This window comes from Diadema setosum, chromosome 21 (assembly GCF_964275005.1).
Source record: "Diadema setosum chromosome 21, eeDiaSeto1, whole genome shotgun sequence".
In the NCBI taxonomy this organism is placed as follows: Eukaryota; Metazoa; Echinodermata; class Echinoidea; order Diadematoida; family Diadematidae; genus Diadema; species Diadema setosum.
The window spans coordinates 5,248,021-5,262,087 of NC_092705.1; the positions used below are offsets into that span (position 1 = coordinate 5,248,021).

A 14,067-nucleotide genomic window follows, 5' to 3' on the forward strand; every position below is an offset into this window, starting at 1 on the left:
CACACGCGCGAATGCAAAATCCAAGAGTCATGCGCTGGGCGCTTGCACTGCAGGCATATCAGTATCGTGTACAGGTAATCAAAGGCTCAGAGAATGTTGGGGCTGATTACCTCAGCAGATGCCCTACTGAGTAGAAATAGAGGTGTAAACAGCCCATGTTATCTCTATTATATGTGGGTTAATCAGAATGTAATTTTGCAATGAATTCATCGTTATATACATTGTATGCTAGGAGGTATATTGGAAAGCTACAGTATTACACACATTATGTATGCTGAGTATGAGGTAAGATACGCAGTTGACTCATACATCTCTGATATTATTGGACTGCTCTGAATCAGACATCCCGGTATAATACCGTGCATAAGAAGGTTTGGCACATTACATTTTATTTTGTAGCAACAGCTAATGCACACAATATACGATTAGCACAGGTATCATAATATTCTCCAATATTATACTGGCCAACAAGAAGAGTCTGTTGAAATTGTGCCGAAAGTGTCAATTTTGTATTGTGCGGTGCAAAAAAGGTAATTTTATTATTGAACTGTGGCTGGTATAATAATGCAACAGAGTGCTAAAAGAGATATGATGAAGTTTATATGTTATCTAATTGATTGAGTAAATCAGATTGTATAGTATACCATGGAGTTTGTTGGTTCGATAGAATACACATATAAACTGTCTCCATGGACAGCAGCCGATATTTGGAACAGTAGTCTGTCATGTATCACGACAAGTGAAGTTATGAAGCAGTGAATTGTTATTAGGAGTATAATGCTTTTGATTTAGAAGAGTAATGGTGAGAAAGTACTTACCTGCTACAGACATTGGATTTTTATTAGACAGATGAGGCTATTGTTTCAGAGCGACTGTCATCTTAAATGGGGGGTTATTTGTCACGAGTGGAGTGACAGACGCTCTCCTCCACTGAGGTCAATTTGCATAGAATTTGTAAATAAGCACTAAAGCATGCAAATTGATGTAAACTGTTTAGCATTTCAATAGAAGAAATTCCAGACCGCTCTCGGTAGAACCACGGTAGTGCTATGCGTGGCAAGGAGCGGCAGTATGACATCAGGCCTTGAAGGGGACATCACGCTGTGGTGCTGTCTCCGTGACACATTGCATGAGAATGGCCACTCGGTAACGGTGACAGGGGCCGCCACCCCAGTCAGTACTAACTAGAGATACCCACAGATAGTGGTAAGTGCATTAATTTTGAAATGTTTATGTATTCAATTGGCATAATTCGTTTGTGTAACGGATATCCGAATTGAGAGTGAATTGTAATAAAGGTTTCAGTTAATATGTGATGTAGATACAATGGTTATTGTTAAACGCTCCAGTTAATATGTGATATAGAATATAGAATGGTTGTTATTTATGGTTGCATGAGCTGAGATACATTTGTATATTTATAATGAGGTAATTTGAACGTTGATTAGGATAATATGAATGTGTTCAAGTGCTCTGGCTGTAAGTGATCTGAATATTTTAATATTTGAAGGGTTTCCGGGTTTCCCGAAGGGTCAAGGACCCACTGGTACTGCAAGAGGCAGGTGCATAAGGGCGTAGACTGTCGACCAGCTCCGAGGCAGTAAGGGAGCATAGACTGTCGACCGGACTTCGTTCCTGGATGCTGAGGAGACACCGCTAAGACGTCCGTCGGGAGAGCGACCACGCGAACGGCAATCGCGAAGAGTTGCTACGACAGACCACGCGACAGTCCATCCCAGCACCATCGTAACGGGGCCCCGTCGTCGACCGACATCGTCATCGACTGACATTGTCACCGTCGTACGTCATCGTCATACGTCGTCTTCATAAGCCATCGTCAAACAACTTACATCCGTGACAGCGAGTTGCATAATCGAGGTGAAATAAGTCCAATTTAAGTTAAACATAATAAAGTCCTAAGAGCCAGAAAGCCACTGAATAGAAAGAATTTTATGTTCGTTTTTTCCTTTTTATAATTTGCTGTAAAACCAATAGTCAGTTATAGACAATTAAAATATTTGAGTTAACTGAATGCACATTGTTTCCTCCGTTTCATCTTGTATGAGTTACAGCCTGCCAACAGTTCTCAGAGGTTATGAACATTTCTTTGTTCCGTTTATTTCCATATAAAAGGATGGAAATCGGGCAAATTCTGTGACACCCGTTATAACGAATACGGTAGTAACGAAATTCCGGTTACAACGAAATAATAATTCAGGCCGCAGCATTATCAGCTCTATATATTTTTATTGTTTATTTGTTCGGTTTTAACAAAATTTCAATATAAAGAAAGAAAACTGCCAGTCCCAAGGACTTCGTTATAACAGGAGTCCACTGTAATGAAATTTTTTTCTCTACGTATATGACACAATTTGCATACTAAGTTCATGTTTTGTGGATTACCAAACTATTGTGAATATAATGTATTGAGGTACAGTGTATCAATGCATTTGTCATGCTTTTATACATGCTGCTTCTTTCTCTATGACGTGTACAGTGCTACCACTGAGGCTAATTCTTGTATTCCAGCTGTGTATACACTGTATCAGCAATTTAAGAAATGCGCGTTAACATTTATAAGAACTCCTACTGGCTTGAGAGTTTTTATTGAAGCGTGATTTTTTTTTTTTCAATGATGATACATGTAAATTACTTTGGCTTGCCAAGTTTTGCAGCTTGCTTTCTTCTCTTTTTTTTGACGAGTCTGCGAAAATGCTTAAACCTCTCTACGTTTCAACTCGTAATCAGCCGAGGACGAAGCTGTCGTGACGGAGCGCGCGCACCACACACCGCCCACGTTTGGGGTCTTCTTCCCATCGTCCATCTGCTCGTCCATGGTTCACTTGACGGCCCTCCTTGACGATGGCGAGGTCAATTTGGAAGGCGTCTCGGGTCAGTAATCACACCCTCTGCTCAATCCACAAGTACTGTAGATGCCATATAGTCTATTTTTGTTTTTTGCGCATAGGGACTTCTGGACAATTTCGCAAGGGGTTAAATTTGCAATCATGGAATACAGTAATAAATGGAGAAATGTACGGGTGCATGTCGCATCCATGTCAGGATCAGAGTAATTATTTTTGCGCATTGTTAAATTCGCAAATAGCACCCGACTCGAAAATTGTGCGAAAATATAAACCTTGAGAAATGCATGTAAAAATATGGTGTATACAGTACTTTGGCCAGTACCAGTACAAATGCTATGCTCGCAAGTGCCCCGAAAAAACAGCCATTATTTCTAAAAGGATGAGGCAATATTTTGACAAAATTCTGACATCTGTAGAGAAGAGGGTCTCTCTTGACTTGCTTCTTACATCATCGTTGCTTGAAAGCAAGGGGGGGGGGGTGTTGTGTTAGGTCAGCTATTACCCTTCCAAAGTTGCGAAAAAATGTATACCTGGTAATTCAGTACCACTACAAGGACTAATACAGCAGATTCTGGGTTTGGAACAGTATGCATGTTTTTAAAAAGCAGTTTTAAGTTAAATGCAAGCTTCAGTTTATTTGCATATCATCTCATGTTTTGATGAAAATGATGTTGATTAATGTTCATTGACCACATATACTTGAATGGCATTGCATACACCTGACTAAGTTCACATCTTCTGTAGATACACTGTACATAGTAACCACAAGGGGTTCACACATACATGCATTTAGACTGCACATTACAGACAACATGGGATTAATCTATGCATGAGTTATGTTTTGATTCTTTGTACATGTGAATGTGTGTGTGTGTGTGTGAATGTATGTGAGTGTGTATGTACAGTATGTACTTGTATGTGTGTGTGTATGTGTGTGTGAGAATGGCCTTATCACATATTTGTAAACTATACTTATACAAACTCTACACAGAGGTGTATAATATGGAATTGTATTGAAAGGACCAAATAAATAGTTGCACATACTACATGTAGGCCTACATAAGATTGAATACCTGTTTGAAAGGTTGTTATGGATAAATCAATTACTGTGTATTTTGTGCTGCAATTAGAATCAAGTCCGTAGTGTGGATCAGTGATATAGTTAAAAAAAAAAGAAGATTGTAGATGTCACTTTTTTTAATAGAATTAAACTAAGAATACAATGAAACAGATTAATCCAAGAATATGTAAAAACGTTGATGTAGGCTTTGTATCTGAAGCATGATTTGATTTGGTATATTAACAGAAAATTTGTTTGGTTTGTGATATTTCTTTTTTTCTTTGGCAAGTATATTTTGACATATTATATGCACACTTATTATTGTGGTAGGGAGGGAGTCCTTTATTGTATACTCTGTCATTAAGTTATTTTTTTTTTCCAATCCTGGTTGCGAACTGTTACTTTTAGTTTCATTCCTAATTTTCTTATTTTCAACAAATACTGTTCTATTCTGTCGGATGTATTGAGTTATGTTTGTTTTATTTGTTATGATTGTTATCTTGTACAATGTATTTGTTTACAGGGCCCTCTGGAAAACAGTACTTGATTACTGACGGGGCCACCTTGTATAAATAAAATGAAATAAATAAGTAAATAAATAAAGCATCATCAAGTATTGAGTGGTACGTTTACGTTGTCAATGGGTCTCTTGCAGTGGGAGAAGTTGCACATAAGATCATGTGGACCTGTCTGGTTGAGGAGCCCGCCCTCATTCTCCGATACATTCTGGAGAAGATCACGGCAAAGGACAAACAGGTAAAACAGCTAACTTCTATCTTCTACTGCAGCCATTGAACTACAGTTTCAGAGGGAAATAAAACCCAGATATTAATGTGGATTGAGTGACGGCAGCAATATTAGGAGAACGCATCAGAGAAAGTTTTAGGAAAATTGCACAATCCGTTCAAAATATGTTTGTTTTTTTTTTTTAAGTTTTGGTGCCATCACTGGATGAGAAGACTAACAGTTTGTTATGTCACGTATGGAAAACACTATAAGGAAATTCAAAATTTTTAACTTTTCTAGCATAATGAAGGAGCACTTGACTTACATTGTACCTCTTTCAGAATGCTAAGGGGGAATGATATTACCCTTAACATAGTCAGTAGCAAGTTGAGGGAATGTGTACTTTCTATAAAAAAGAAAGTTCTATTAGACCACAAAAATTTAGTTTCTGGGATGTGATGTGTCTCAAAACAAAATGAAGGGAATAAACCATTAATGAGATACATGATAATGTAAATTATGTAAATAAAATGTACACGTATGAATGAATTATATTTAAGTATAAAATGCTTTTCCTCATTTGTTATCATAAAGGAGGAGCTAATTCTACTGATGAAGAAACTGTTCAGTCACACCGACGAGATACCAGCACAGGCGGCCCACACCCTCTTCAACTACCTGGTGAGTCTCAATCAGATTGTACACTTTGACCTCTGACCTCTGACCAGACAAGCCAGAGCTCTGTTGAGATCAAACATTAGTGGGAAAATCACACATACATGTGTTGTATGTAAGTCTCAGAATACTTGGTTCTGATTGGCTTATACCGGTGTGTCCGTTTGATTTTGTGACTTATGTTTGATTGCATCATTTTAGGGAGCAGGGTCCTTGGGGCACTTCCATGAAGCGTTTTGTCTGATATTTTCTCTGACAAACTGTTATAATTTACTAAAATCCTTGCATCTGATGGCTGAAAGTAAATTTGTCCGAAAAAATATCTGACAAAACACTTCATGAAATGCCCCCCAGGTGTGGAAGGTTGTGGACTCTAAAGAAACCTTTGTCATGGTGATAGTCATACTGTGTGTGTACACACATACACACACACACACACATGCACATATACTTGGAAAAATACATTTAGAATGCAAAATTGGTAGACTCTAACCAGGATTGGTGAGAAAATAATTGTTCTGTTAAAAAAAAAATCTGTAAAATTATTTTGATAGATTTAGTAGCATTGTTTATTGGAAGAACACTGTATTTGCATGCATACATAGAATAATTGTTTTTATGCCTCCGCCACGAAGTGGTGCCGGAGACATTATGTTTTCGGGTTGTCCGTCCGTCCGTCCTTCCGTCCGTCCGTCCGTAATGAATTTTGTGGACAGCGTAACTAAAAAACCTTTGGAGATATCCTAATGAAGCTTGGCATGTATGTGTATTAGGGGGTGAAGTTGTGCCTATCAACTTTTGGGTGCACATGCTCAAGGTCAAAGGTCAAAAGGTCAAGGTCAAATGCTTAAAATTTCACTATTTCCCCCATATCTATGCAATGCCTGAAGATATTTTCTTTAAACTTAGTGTATACATGTATTACCCAATTAAGATTCTCTGGTGAAAGTTTGGGTCATGAGGTCAAAGGTTAAGGGTCAAAAGGTCAAGTAAAAATGTTGAAATTTCACTTTTTTCTCCGTATCTTCCGTATCTATAAATTGTTCAAGGTATCTTCATGGAACATAGTATATAAGCATGTACTGACGGGCAGTGGTTATCTAGGGAAGTTGGGGTTCATGGGTTCAAAGGTCAGGGGTCAAAGGTCAAGGGCAATACTTCAAAATTTTACTATTTCCCTTATGTATGCAATGCCAGCAGGATCATTATTTTAAAACTTGGTGTATGCATGTATAACCCAATAGAGATTCTCTGGGAATTTTTTTTTTGCCAAGAAGGTCAAAGGTCAAAAGGTCAAAGATCAAGTGAAAGTGCTGAACTTACTTCTTTCTCCATATCTCGGAAGTGGCTCAAGTTATCTTGAAACTTAGTACGTATTTATGTATGTTCTGCCTGACAGTGATTCTCTTATAAATCTTAGGGTGAAAGGCCAGATGAAAATGATAACAATTTACTGTTCAATACAGAAATTGCACTTTTTCTCCATACCTTGAAAATTACTCAATGCATAAACTTATGAAAGGGTCAAAGTCAAGTTAAATTTCTTAAATCCCCAAATACATGCTCTCCTTTTCATCCAATTAAACATAGGTCAAGGAAGGTGAATATTCAACACATTTGTGACAAACATGTCATTTCAATATTTTGCCAATTTTGTGCAAATGTAATCACACATTGTCCACATGTACTATAGACCTATTAGAAGAATCATGCATTATGGAGGAGGCATACCAGTCGCCATAGCGACATTTCTAGTTACTCTCAACAATCTTCTCTACTCAATGGAAGCTACATGTATTGATTCATAATGTTCGTTTCTAGTAAAAAGTCTGTTGATATTCTGTACACTGACAAAGTGTATACAACCATGAACTCTGAATATTAGTCGTCATGTGTGCATCTTTGCCATATCCAGATTGGGTTCATCATCTACCACTGCCGCGCACCACACGAGGGCGCCAACGAGGCCATTGCCAACACCCTGACGGTCATCTGGCACATTCTGCCCTATGTGTCCGGTGTGTCCTTCAAGGACCTGAAGCAGACGCTGAAGAAGGAACAGTGTGATGTGAGTTGTTTGTCTCGTTTCCTCACGTCCACCAGAGAGTCTCGAACACCTTCAAACATGTTATGAGTCTGTTTTAAGTGTTAAAGGGGAAGTTCACCCCCAGAATTGGTTTGTGTGAATAGAAGCAAAGAAATGAGAGTTTTTGGATAGTGAAAGTTTGAGCAAAGTCTGATCAAAACTGTTGAAGGAAATTATGACTTTTTGAAGTTATGATCAATGAAAAAAAAAATTTAATTTCTCTTCTTTACTGCCACGAGTTGGATTCAGCTCATTTGATGGTGCAGGGTGTTACGAGTTAAAGGGGAAGTTCACCCTGAAAATCTGAATATGTGAATGGAAATGGAAAGATTAGAGGAACTAGACAGTGAAAGTTTGAGTAAATTCTAATCAAATCTATGATTTTTTTTTCTTTAAGTTGTGATCAATGAAACAGGAATTGAATTTCTCTTCATTAGTGCCATGAGTTGGATTCAGCTCATGTGATGGTGCAGCTTGGTAAGCTTTTGGGATTTTTTTTTTTCACTGAAGTTGTTAGAGCAGCTATTCATCCATTCACTAGACAGATGTACACATAGACATAAAATGTTTGCAAGTGATGCTGCTACACTTGTAATGTGAAATTGTGCATAATATTCATGGTATTATTTCCTCTGTTTCTATTTTTGTATGAAGTCTCTGGCACATGCTGTAAATTTCATCATTGTGTTTTCTGCCCACAGCCGACCATCTTGATAACCGCCAACGTGCCCTGTGCAAAGGTAATTCCAATATCTATTAATTTTATTGTATTGACATTCTCTTTTGTCATTTTGGAACCAAAAGGGTATTATACTGTTGTAGAAAGTTTACAGTGAATACTTCCTTCCCTACCTGTGCTGATGTAATGCTGGTTTATCAGTATGCTTAAGGCTGACTGTTGCCGGGCAATCTATATCATGCATATACCTGTTATTAATTGCTATGAAGGTTACAGAGCAAAATCCTTGACATGCCCTGACCTTTGACTCCAGTGATGGGATCAATAAAGCAGTCACTATTTGTTTTATATTCCAACCAGTACAAAGTATCTCATTGTACATGTAACTACTGTATAAGGAAAGAGGACTTACAAGAGACATGTATCAATCCATCTCAGTGGCTGCAAATTGTAGGCTTTCTCTGACACACACAAATTAAACACACACACGCACACACACTTTTGTCTGCAGATGCAGCTACGCTGTACGATGTAGCTACCTAGCAATGTATTACGACTGCATGGTGGCGGTAAAGCAAACAAACAATTTGAATGACATTATTCATTTATGATCTCTCCAACAGTAAACAGAGCATTTTTCAGTGATGTCATTAGTTACTTTAATCTCCCTCAGTGATCTCAAAACTTTCTTTTTCAAGTCACTTTTGCTTTTCTTACCCCTGCAATTAATTAATGAGAGACTGTCGTGCTGAAAATGACATACATACAGTGCCTTATTATCATGTCATTTATATACATTGTAGAATTATGCATAAACGTATAAAATATTGCCTTGGCTCCTTAGGATATGCAGAGAACTCTATGTTTCTGAAGAGGTCACTAACATTGTATCATTGAAAACAAAAAAATGTGTTTTTGTCTATCTTTTTCTTTTCTTCACCAGAAACTGATCGTCCATGGACCAAATGAGAGTGACATTCCCACACAGCTTCCAATCAGTGAGGTTAGTCTCAAATTCTGCCTTCAACCTAGTCTTCTGGAAAGTCTTAAAGCGTCTGGATAAAAGACTAGATTTTCAATCAAGTCAGTAATTTTGTATCAACGACCCATATACATGTTGTCGTTGCAACAATGACTACTGTAGGCCTACTGTGTTCATGAAAACTTGCGACACTTACAAAAAAAAAATGCCATAATGCTCTTTGTTCGAGTCGAATCCTGTGGAAACTGTAACCATTCTCTTTGTCTGATTTTGTCTGTTTGTATTTTATGTTGAAATGCCAAGTAAATAAATAGATGATGATAATAATAATGATGATGATGATGATGATAATAATAATAATAATAATAATAATAATAATAATAATAATAAGAAGAAGAAGAAGAAGAAGAAGAAGAAGAAGAAGAAGAAGAAGAAGAAGAAGAAGAAGAAGAAGAAGAAGAAGAAGAAGAAGAAGAAGAAGAAGAAGAAGAAGAAGAAGAAGAAGAAGAAGAATCTATACGACATAATGATTGAAATTGACATTTCACTTTCAATTTCCTCTTTTCTTCCCCTCACCATCCAGGACATGCAGTTTGAGGAGATTTTACAGGACTGTCTGGAGTTCTTCAACATTCCTCCCATTCAGCACGGATCTCACTTCCTAGTGGACAAAAAGACAAGTAGGTTCTCACCTTAGATGACAATTGTCACTCTTTCAGAAGAGTTGGCAGCATACCGTAAGAGTAGAAATCTTGTGTGATTCATTTGTCTGTGTATGTGTGTGTGTGTGTGTGTGTGTGTGTGTGTGTGTGTGCATGCAGGCCAAGTTAATGAATTTCACTTGTATAGTTCTTGTCCATGAGAGTATTCCTCAACATATTGTGATATCTCGAAAAAATACTTGCATGATTCCTTTTGCCAGTTCAGGAGAGCGCAAAGTAGATTTGAGAAAATACTTTCGTGTCGTGACATTACGTACTCACTTACAGCTTGACCGCCATATTTTCTCAAAAGAATATCTTTCGTAGCATTCTTATCATTAATACATGTGACATCAAGGATATTGATTAAGAGAAGCTGTGGATCACAGAGTGGCATTCACCCGAGGCACCTCCAGTAATAAGCATTAGTGCATACCCACAGTAGAGAGAGAGAGAGAGGGGGGAATGACCATTTTCTGGTTGATATGTGTTTTATTGATGTTGCCAATTTGCAGATCAAATGTTGGACGTGAAATCCTACGTGAGGGACTTCTACGCCTACCGCCGCTCCCAGTGCCCAGAACTCATCCTGAAGAAGATGGACAAGCAGCTTGGGCTGGAAAAACTCCAGAGACAGGTAAAACAAAAAAACACAAACAAAACAAATGACTGTTAGACCACCACTCTTAGACATGTTCACAGTTATTTAAAAGCAACAGCTTTCAGAAAAAACAAATCTACACTTTCAATGTGTATTATGTGTCCACAGCTCTTCAGTGAATTCCCTTCAAAGTTGCTGTATCATCAGCACAGTTATTTTGTCTGGGAAATGTCATACTTGCCAACTAGTAAAATTTTATCAGATTCAGTAAGATTTTTTACATTAAAAATAGCAAAATCAGATTTTCTGTCAGAGAAATCAGATTTTAAAAAAATATTTAGATATACCTTTCATGTGTATTTTCTGAAGATTTGACCAAAAGTAAGATTTTTAACTTCCGTTTGCATATAAAATAAGATTTTTGCAATCCACGACTAAGATATTTCATCTTGAAATGTTGGCAGGTATGAAATGTGTATTTTCTTCCCAATCTTAATCCTTTTATTCATATCGTATTTTTGTATTTTTTTGCAGGCATTCACCCTGAAGCTGTCTGAACTGGGCAGAGTGTACTTTGCTGTCACCACCCTTCAGAGTACTCCAGCCGACAACGTAGGTTGCACTAAACCACAATATGCAAGAACTCATTATACCCCTTGATAAAAATACACACTCATATAGTACATGAAATGCAACTTATGATGGTCTCATAATCCCACAAGTTAAAACTCAAGCAGGAAAAAAATTGTTGTCATGCTACGCTGCATGCCTTTGGAATCAGCTCCCCGCTGAAGTCCAAAATGCCACCTCCCTTCGTGCATTTGTAAGAGCATACATATCTCTCTTGGAGATTTTTATTTTTTTGTATTTCTACACGTACAAATGCATATTGTGTAGAGGGTGTCAGGTATATCCTATTTCAAGTAATGTGATGATATGAATTTGTGAATTGTTATCACCAAAAACTTATTTTGCAATGAAACAACTCATATGGACATATGTAAAGCAGAATGTTTTAGATTTGTTACTTTGTCTATACTGAATTATTGTTGTATTTTGCAGGGTTCCCAAGAATAACAGTGTATAAACCACTAATGGGGCTACCCTAGGTGAAGAATACTGAATAGATGAATAAATAAATAAATGAATAAATTTGTTGTGCCCTTTGCCATGCCTAAAGACAGAGGCTATGGGGGGGGGGGGGCTGCAACCCAACACACTTTTGTCTTGGCTGATATGAAAAAAAAAGAGAGGAAATTTAAACAGTCAAGAAACAATTGTTAAAAATGTGACAAAATCCATGAATTCCCCCTCCACATTATTAGGGCTTAAAAAAAAAGTAGACTCATGTAATATATGGCATATACATGTACAGTTATACTTTATTCCCCCTTTCATTTGAAATCTTGTCATTTTTTTCTCTCACTCTCTCTCTCTCTCTCTCTCTACAACTCAGATGAGTATCCACATTTCATTCCTCCACGACGAACTGATCCGTCTTCCCTCGTTCCCGCGCAAGGCGCTCGACGCGGAGTTCATGCTGTATTCCATCCAGCAGATGGGCAGGGTCTGTATATCACCGTGATGACGATGCATGGCATATATCTAACCTCAAACCACAATTCTACAATTGTACATCATGTTCATCTGGTCTGTCATAATTAATTTGATATCAGAGGATCAGATTGAGCTTGGACCTGAAATAAGAGAAAAAAAAAGTTGTTTAACTCTAAACTCTCACATGTTTTCAAGTCTTCCAATCCAGGGTTCTGCCAGTGACCTCATCTGTCAATCATTGCTAAAGCACTACCGTGATTACCAAAAGACATTCAGACAATATGCACCTTCCCCTGACCATGCAGTTGTAACTTACATGTTTTCATGCTACCAATGTGGTTAACAAAATACATCGTGTGGAAACATGCAGGTTATGCTCGATCTAGGGGAAAGTGCATTCCGTTGTCTTTTGTTATCGTATTTAGTACTTCAACAGTGACTGACCTGTGATGTCACTGGCAGAATCTTGGTTTGAAAAGGTTTTTTTTTGTGGGTGTATCCATGCAATCTGCAGAAAAATTATAGAAATATTATTATGAAATATATGGCACATATTCAGATACTCTGTTGGCCCGATAAGTAATGCCTATGATTATGAATCAATACTAGTAAACATGCATTTGCATGACATGCAGTAGAACCTTAAACTCATTTCCATGAAAAACTGGTTCTAAATCCTTTATGATTTGTCACTTTACAGGAGCTCTTCGGCTTGGATGTTCTCCACAAGCACATGTGGGTGAAGGTGAGAATTTTTTTACTGTTTTAAATTGGTACTGATTGAAGCATGAGAAAACACTGAGAACAGTAAAGATTTTGAATGTTGGCAGATACAAAAAGTGAGGCACTCAAGGCAAGAATCAAGCAGCTAATAGCTGAAGATGTTACCAAGATATGTGACCGCTCATCTCGACGAAAAGTCTTAGATTAGGATTCTGTGTAAGAGACCAAAGTATGTAATTTTTGTCAACTGACTCAAATTTTTTTAGTTTGTCTTTCCTGGAGAGTAATTTTTTCTCTTCCTCCTGTGAAAATTTTGTGACTCAAAACAAAACCAAAATTGGGATATTAGCAAATTTTCAGGACTATGTTCCTTATTCAGACACATGTGCTTTCACGGGGAAATTGATACGTCTGCCTAGCATGCCTGAGTGACTGTAATCTTAAAATCTTCTTTTCTCCCTCTTCTATGAAACTGCATGTCTTAACTCTCTCATATATCAGTCACTTTTTGAATTGGTTAGAATGGTCACATTTTAATAAGTTACATATCATTTGAAAGCTCGGAGGAGATCATAATCTTAGTTTTCTTGCATTGAAGAAAAAAAAAAGGAACTTGAATTTCATAGATGCCTCTCAGCCTTGGATTTACAAACAAATTAATAAGAATGACAATGAAATAATGAATGATGACCTAGTCTGCTACCTGTATATCTACAATTATCTACAACTAAAATTTAGTTTCGTCATACAATGTTCGTACAATAATTGCACAGTTGTAAAACGGGGGGGGCATGGTGGTCAATCCAGTCTTAGAAACAAACTCTATCAATTTGTGCGTTGATATTAAAGATGACGCAGACTGTGTTCAGCCACATGTCCAACGACTTCCCCTGGAGTGGCGACATCCAGCTCTTTCTCAACGTCATCAATGGCGCCCTCTTGCTGCACTGTGAGGACATCTCCGTCCTTCGCCTCTGCCTCTCCACCTACATCAACATCTCGCGTCATTTCAAACACATCTTTGCCACCAAGGGGTGAGTTGATTTTATGATGCTTCTCCACCTGACTTACTGGCCTAAATTTTGGTTACATTTTTACTTCTTTCTGTGAATGCTTGTGGCATGTCGTTCCCCTGGTAACAAGATCTTGTATCTCAAAGTCATGAATTTTCAGTGGAGCGAAAAAACTTTTTTATTTTTAGCAACATTGTTCGCAAAATGCTATCAGTGTTGATGTTAGGATGATGTAGAAACACTGTTTGGATTGAATTGAAAATTGTAATGTTTTAAAACTAAAATCAATATTTTTTATATTCAGAACTGAGTTGCAAAGCTTTTGACTACATACCAATTCTAAAAGATGCGAGGTCTTGTTACCCCAGGGACAATATTTTCACCGCAGTAAAATCAA

At 37.5% G+C, this 14,067-nt stretch overlaps 1 protein-coding gene across 1 annotated transcript in view; it reads left to right on the forward strand.

The window, feature by feature from the left end:
- LOC140244832 (protein unc-80 homolog) overlaps window positions 1-14,067 on the forward strand; it is a 138,355-nt gene that overhangs the window by 89,248 nt on the left and 35,040 nt on the right. Inside the window, exons 26-37 of the mRNA XM_072324444.1 lie at window positions 2,749-2,892; window positions 4,583-4,683; window positions 5,248-5,334; window positions 7,244-7,396; window positions 8,116-8,154; window positions 9,037-9,096; window positions 9,659-9,755; window positions 10,292-10,413; window positions 10,912-10,989; window positions 11,834-11,944; window positions 12,635-12,679; window positions 13,507-13,691. Of these exons, the coding sequence (XP_072180545.1) occupies window positions 2,749-2,892; window positions 4,583-4,683; window positions 5,248-5,334; window positions 7,244-7,396; window positions 8,116-8,154; window positions 9,037-9,096; window positions 9,659-9,755; window positions 10,292-10,413; window positions 10,912-10,989; window positions 11,834-11,944; window positions 12,635-12,679; window positions 13,507-13,691 (1,222 nt within the window). The remainder of the gene's footprint in view (window positions 1-2,748; window positions 2,893-4,582; window positions 4,684-5,247; window positions 5,335-7,243; window positions 7,397-8,115; window positions 8,155-9,036; window positions 9,097-9,658; window positions 9,756-10,291; window positions 10,414-10,911; window positions 10,990-11,833; window positions 11,945-12,634; window positions 12,680-13,506; window positions 13,692-14,067) is intronic.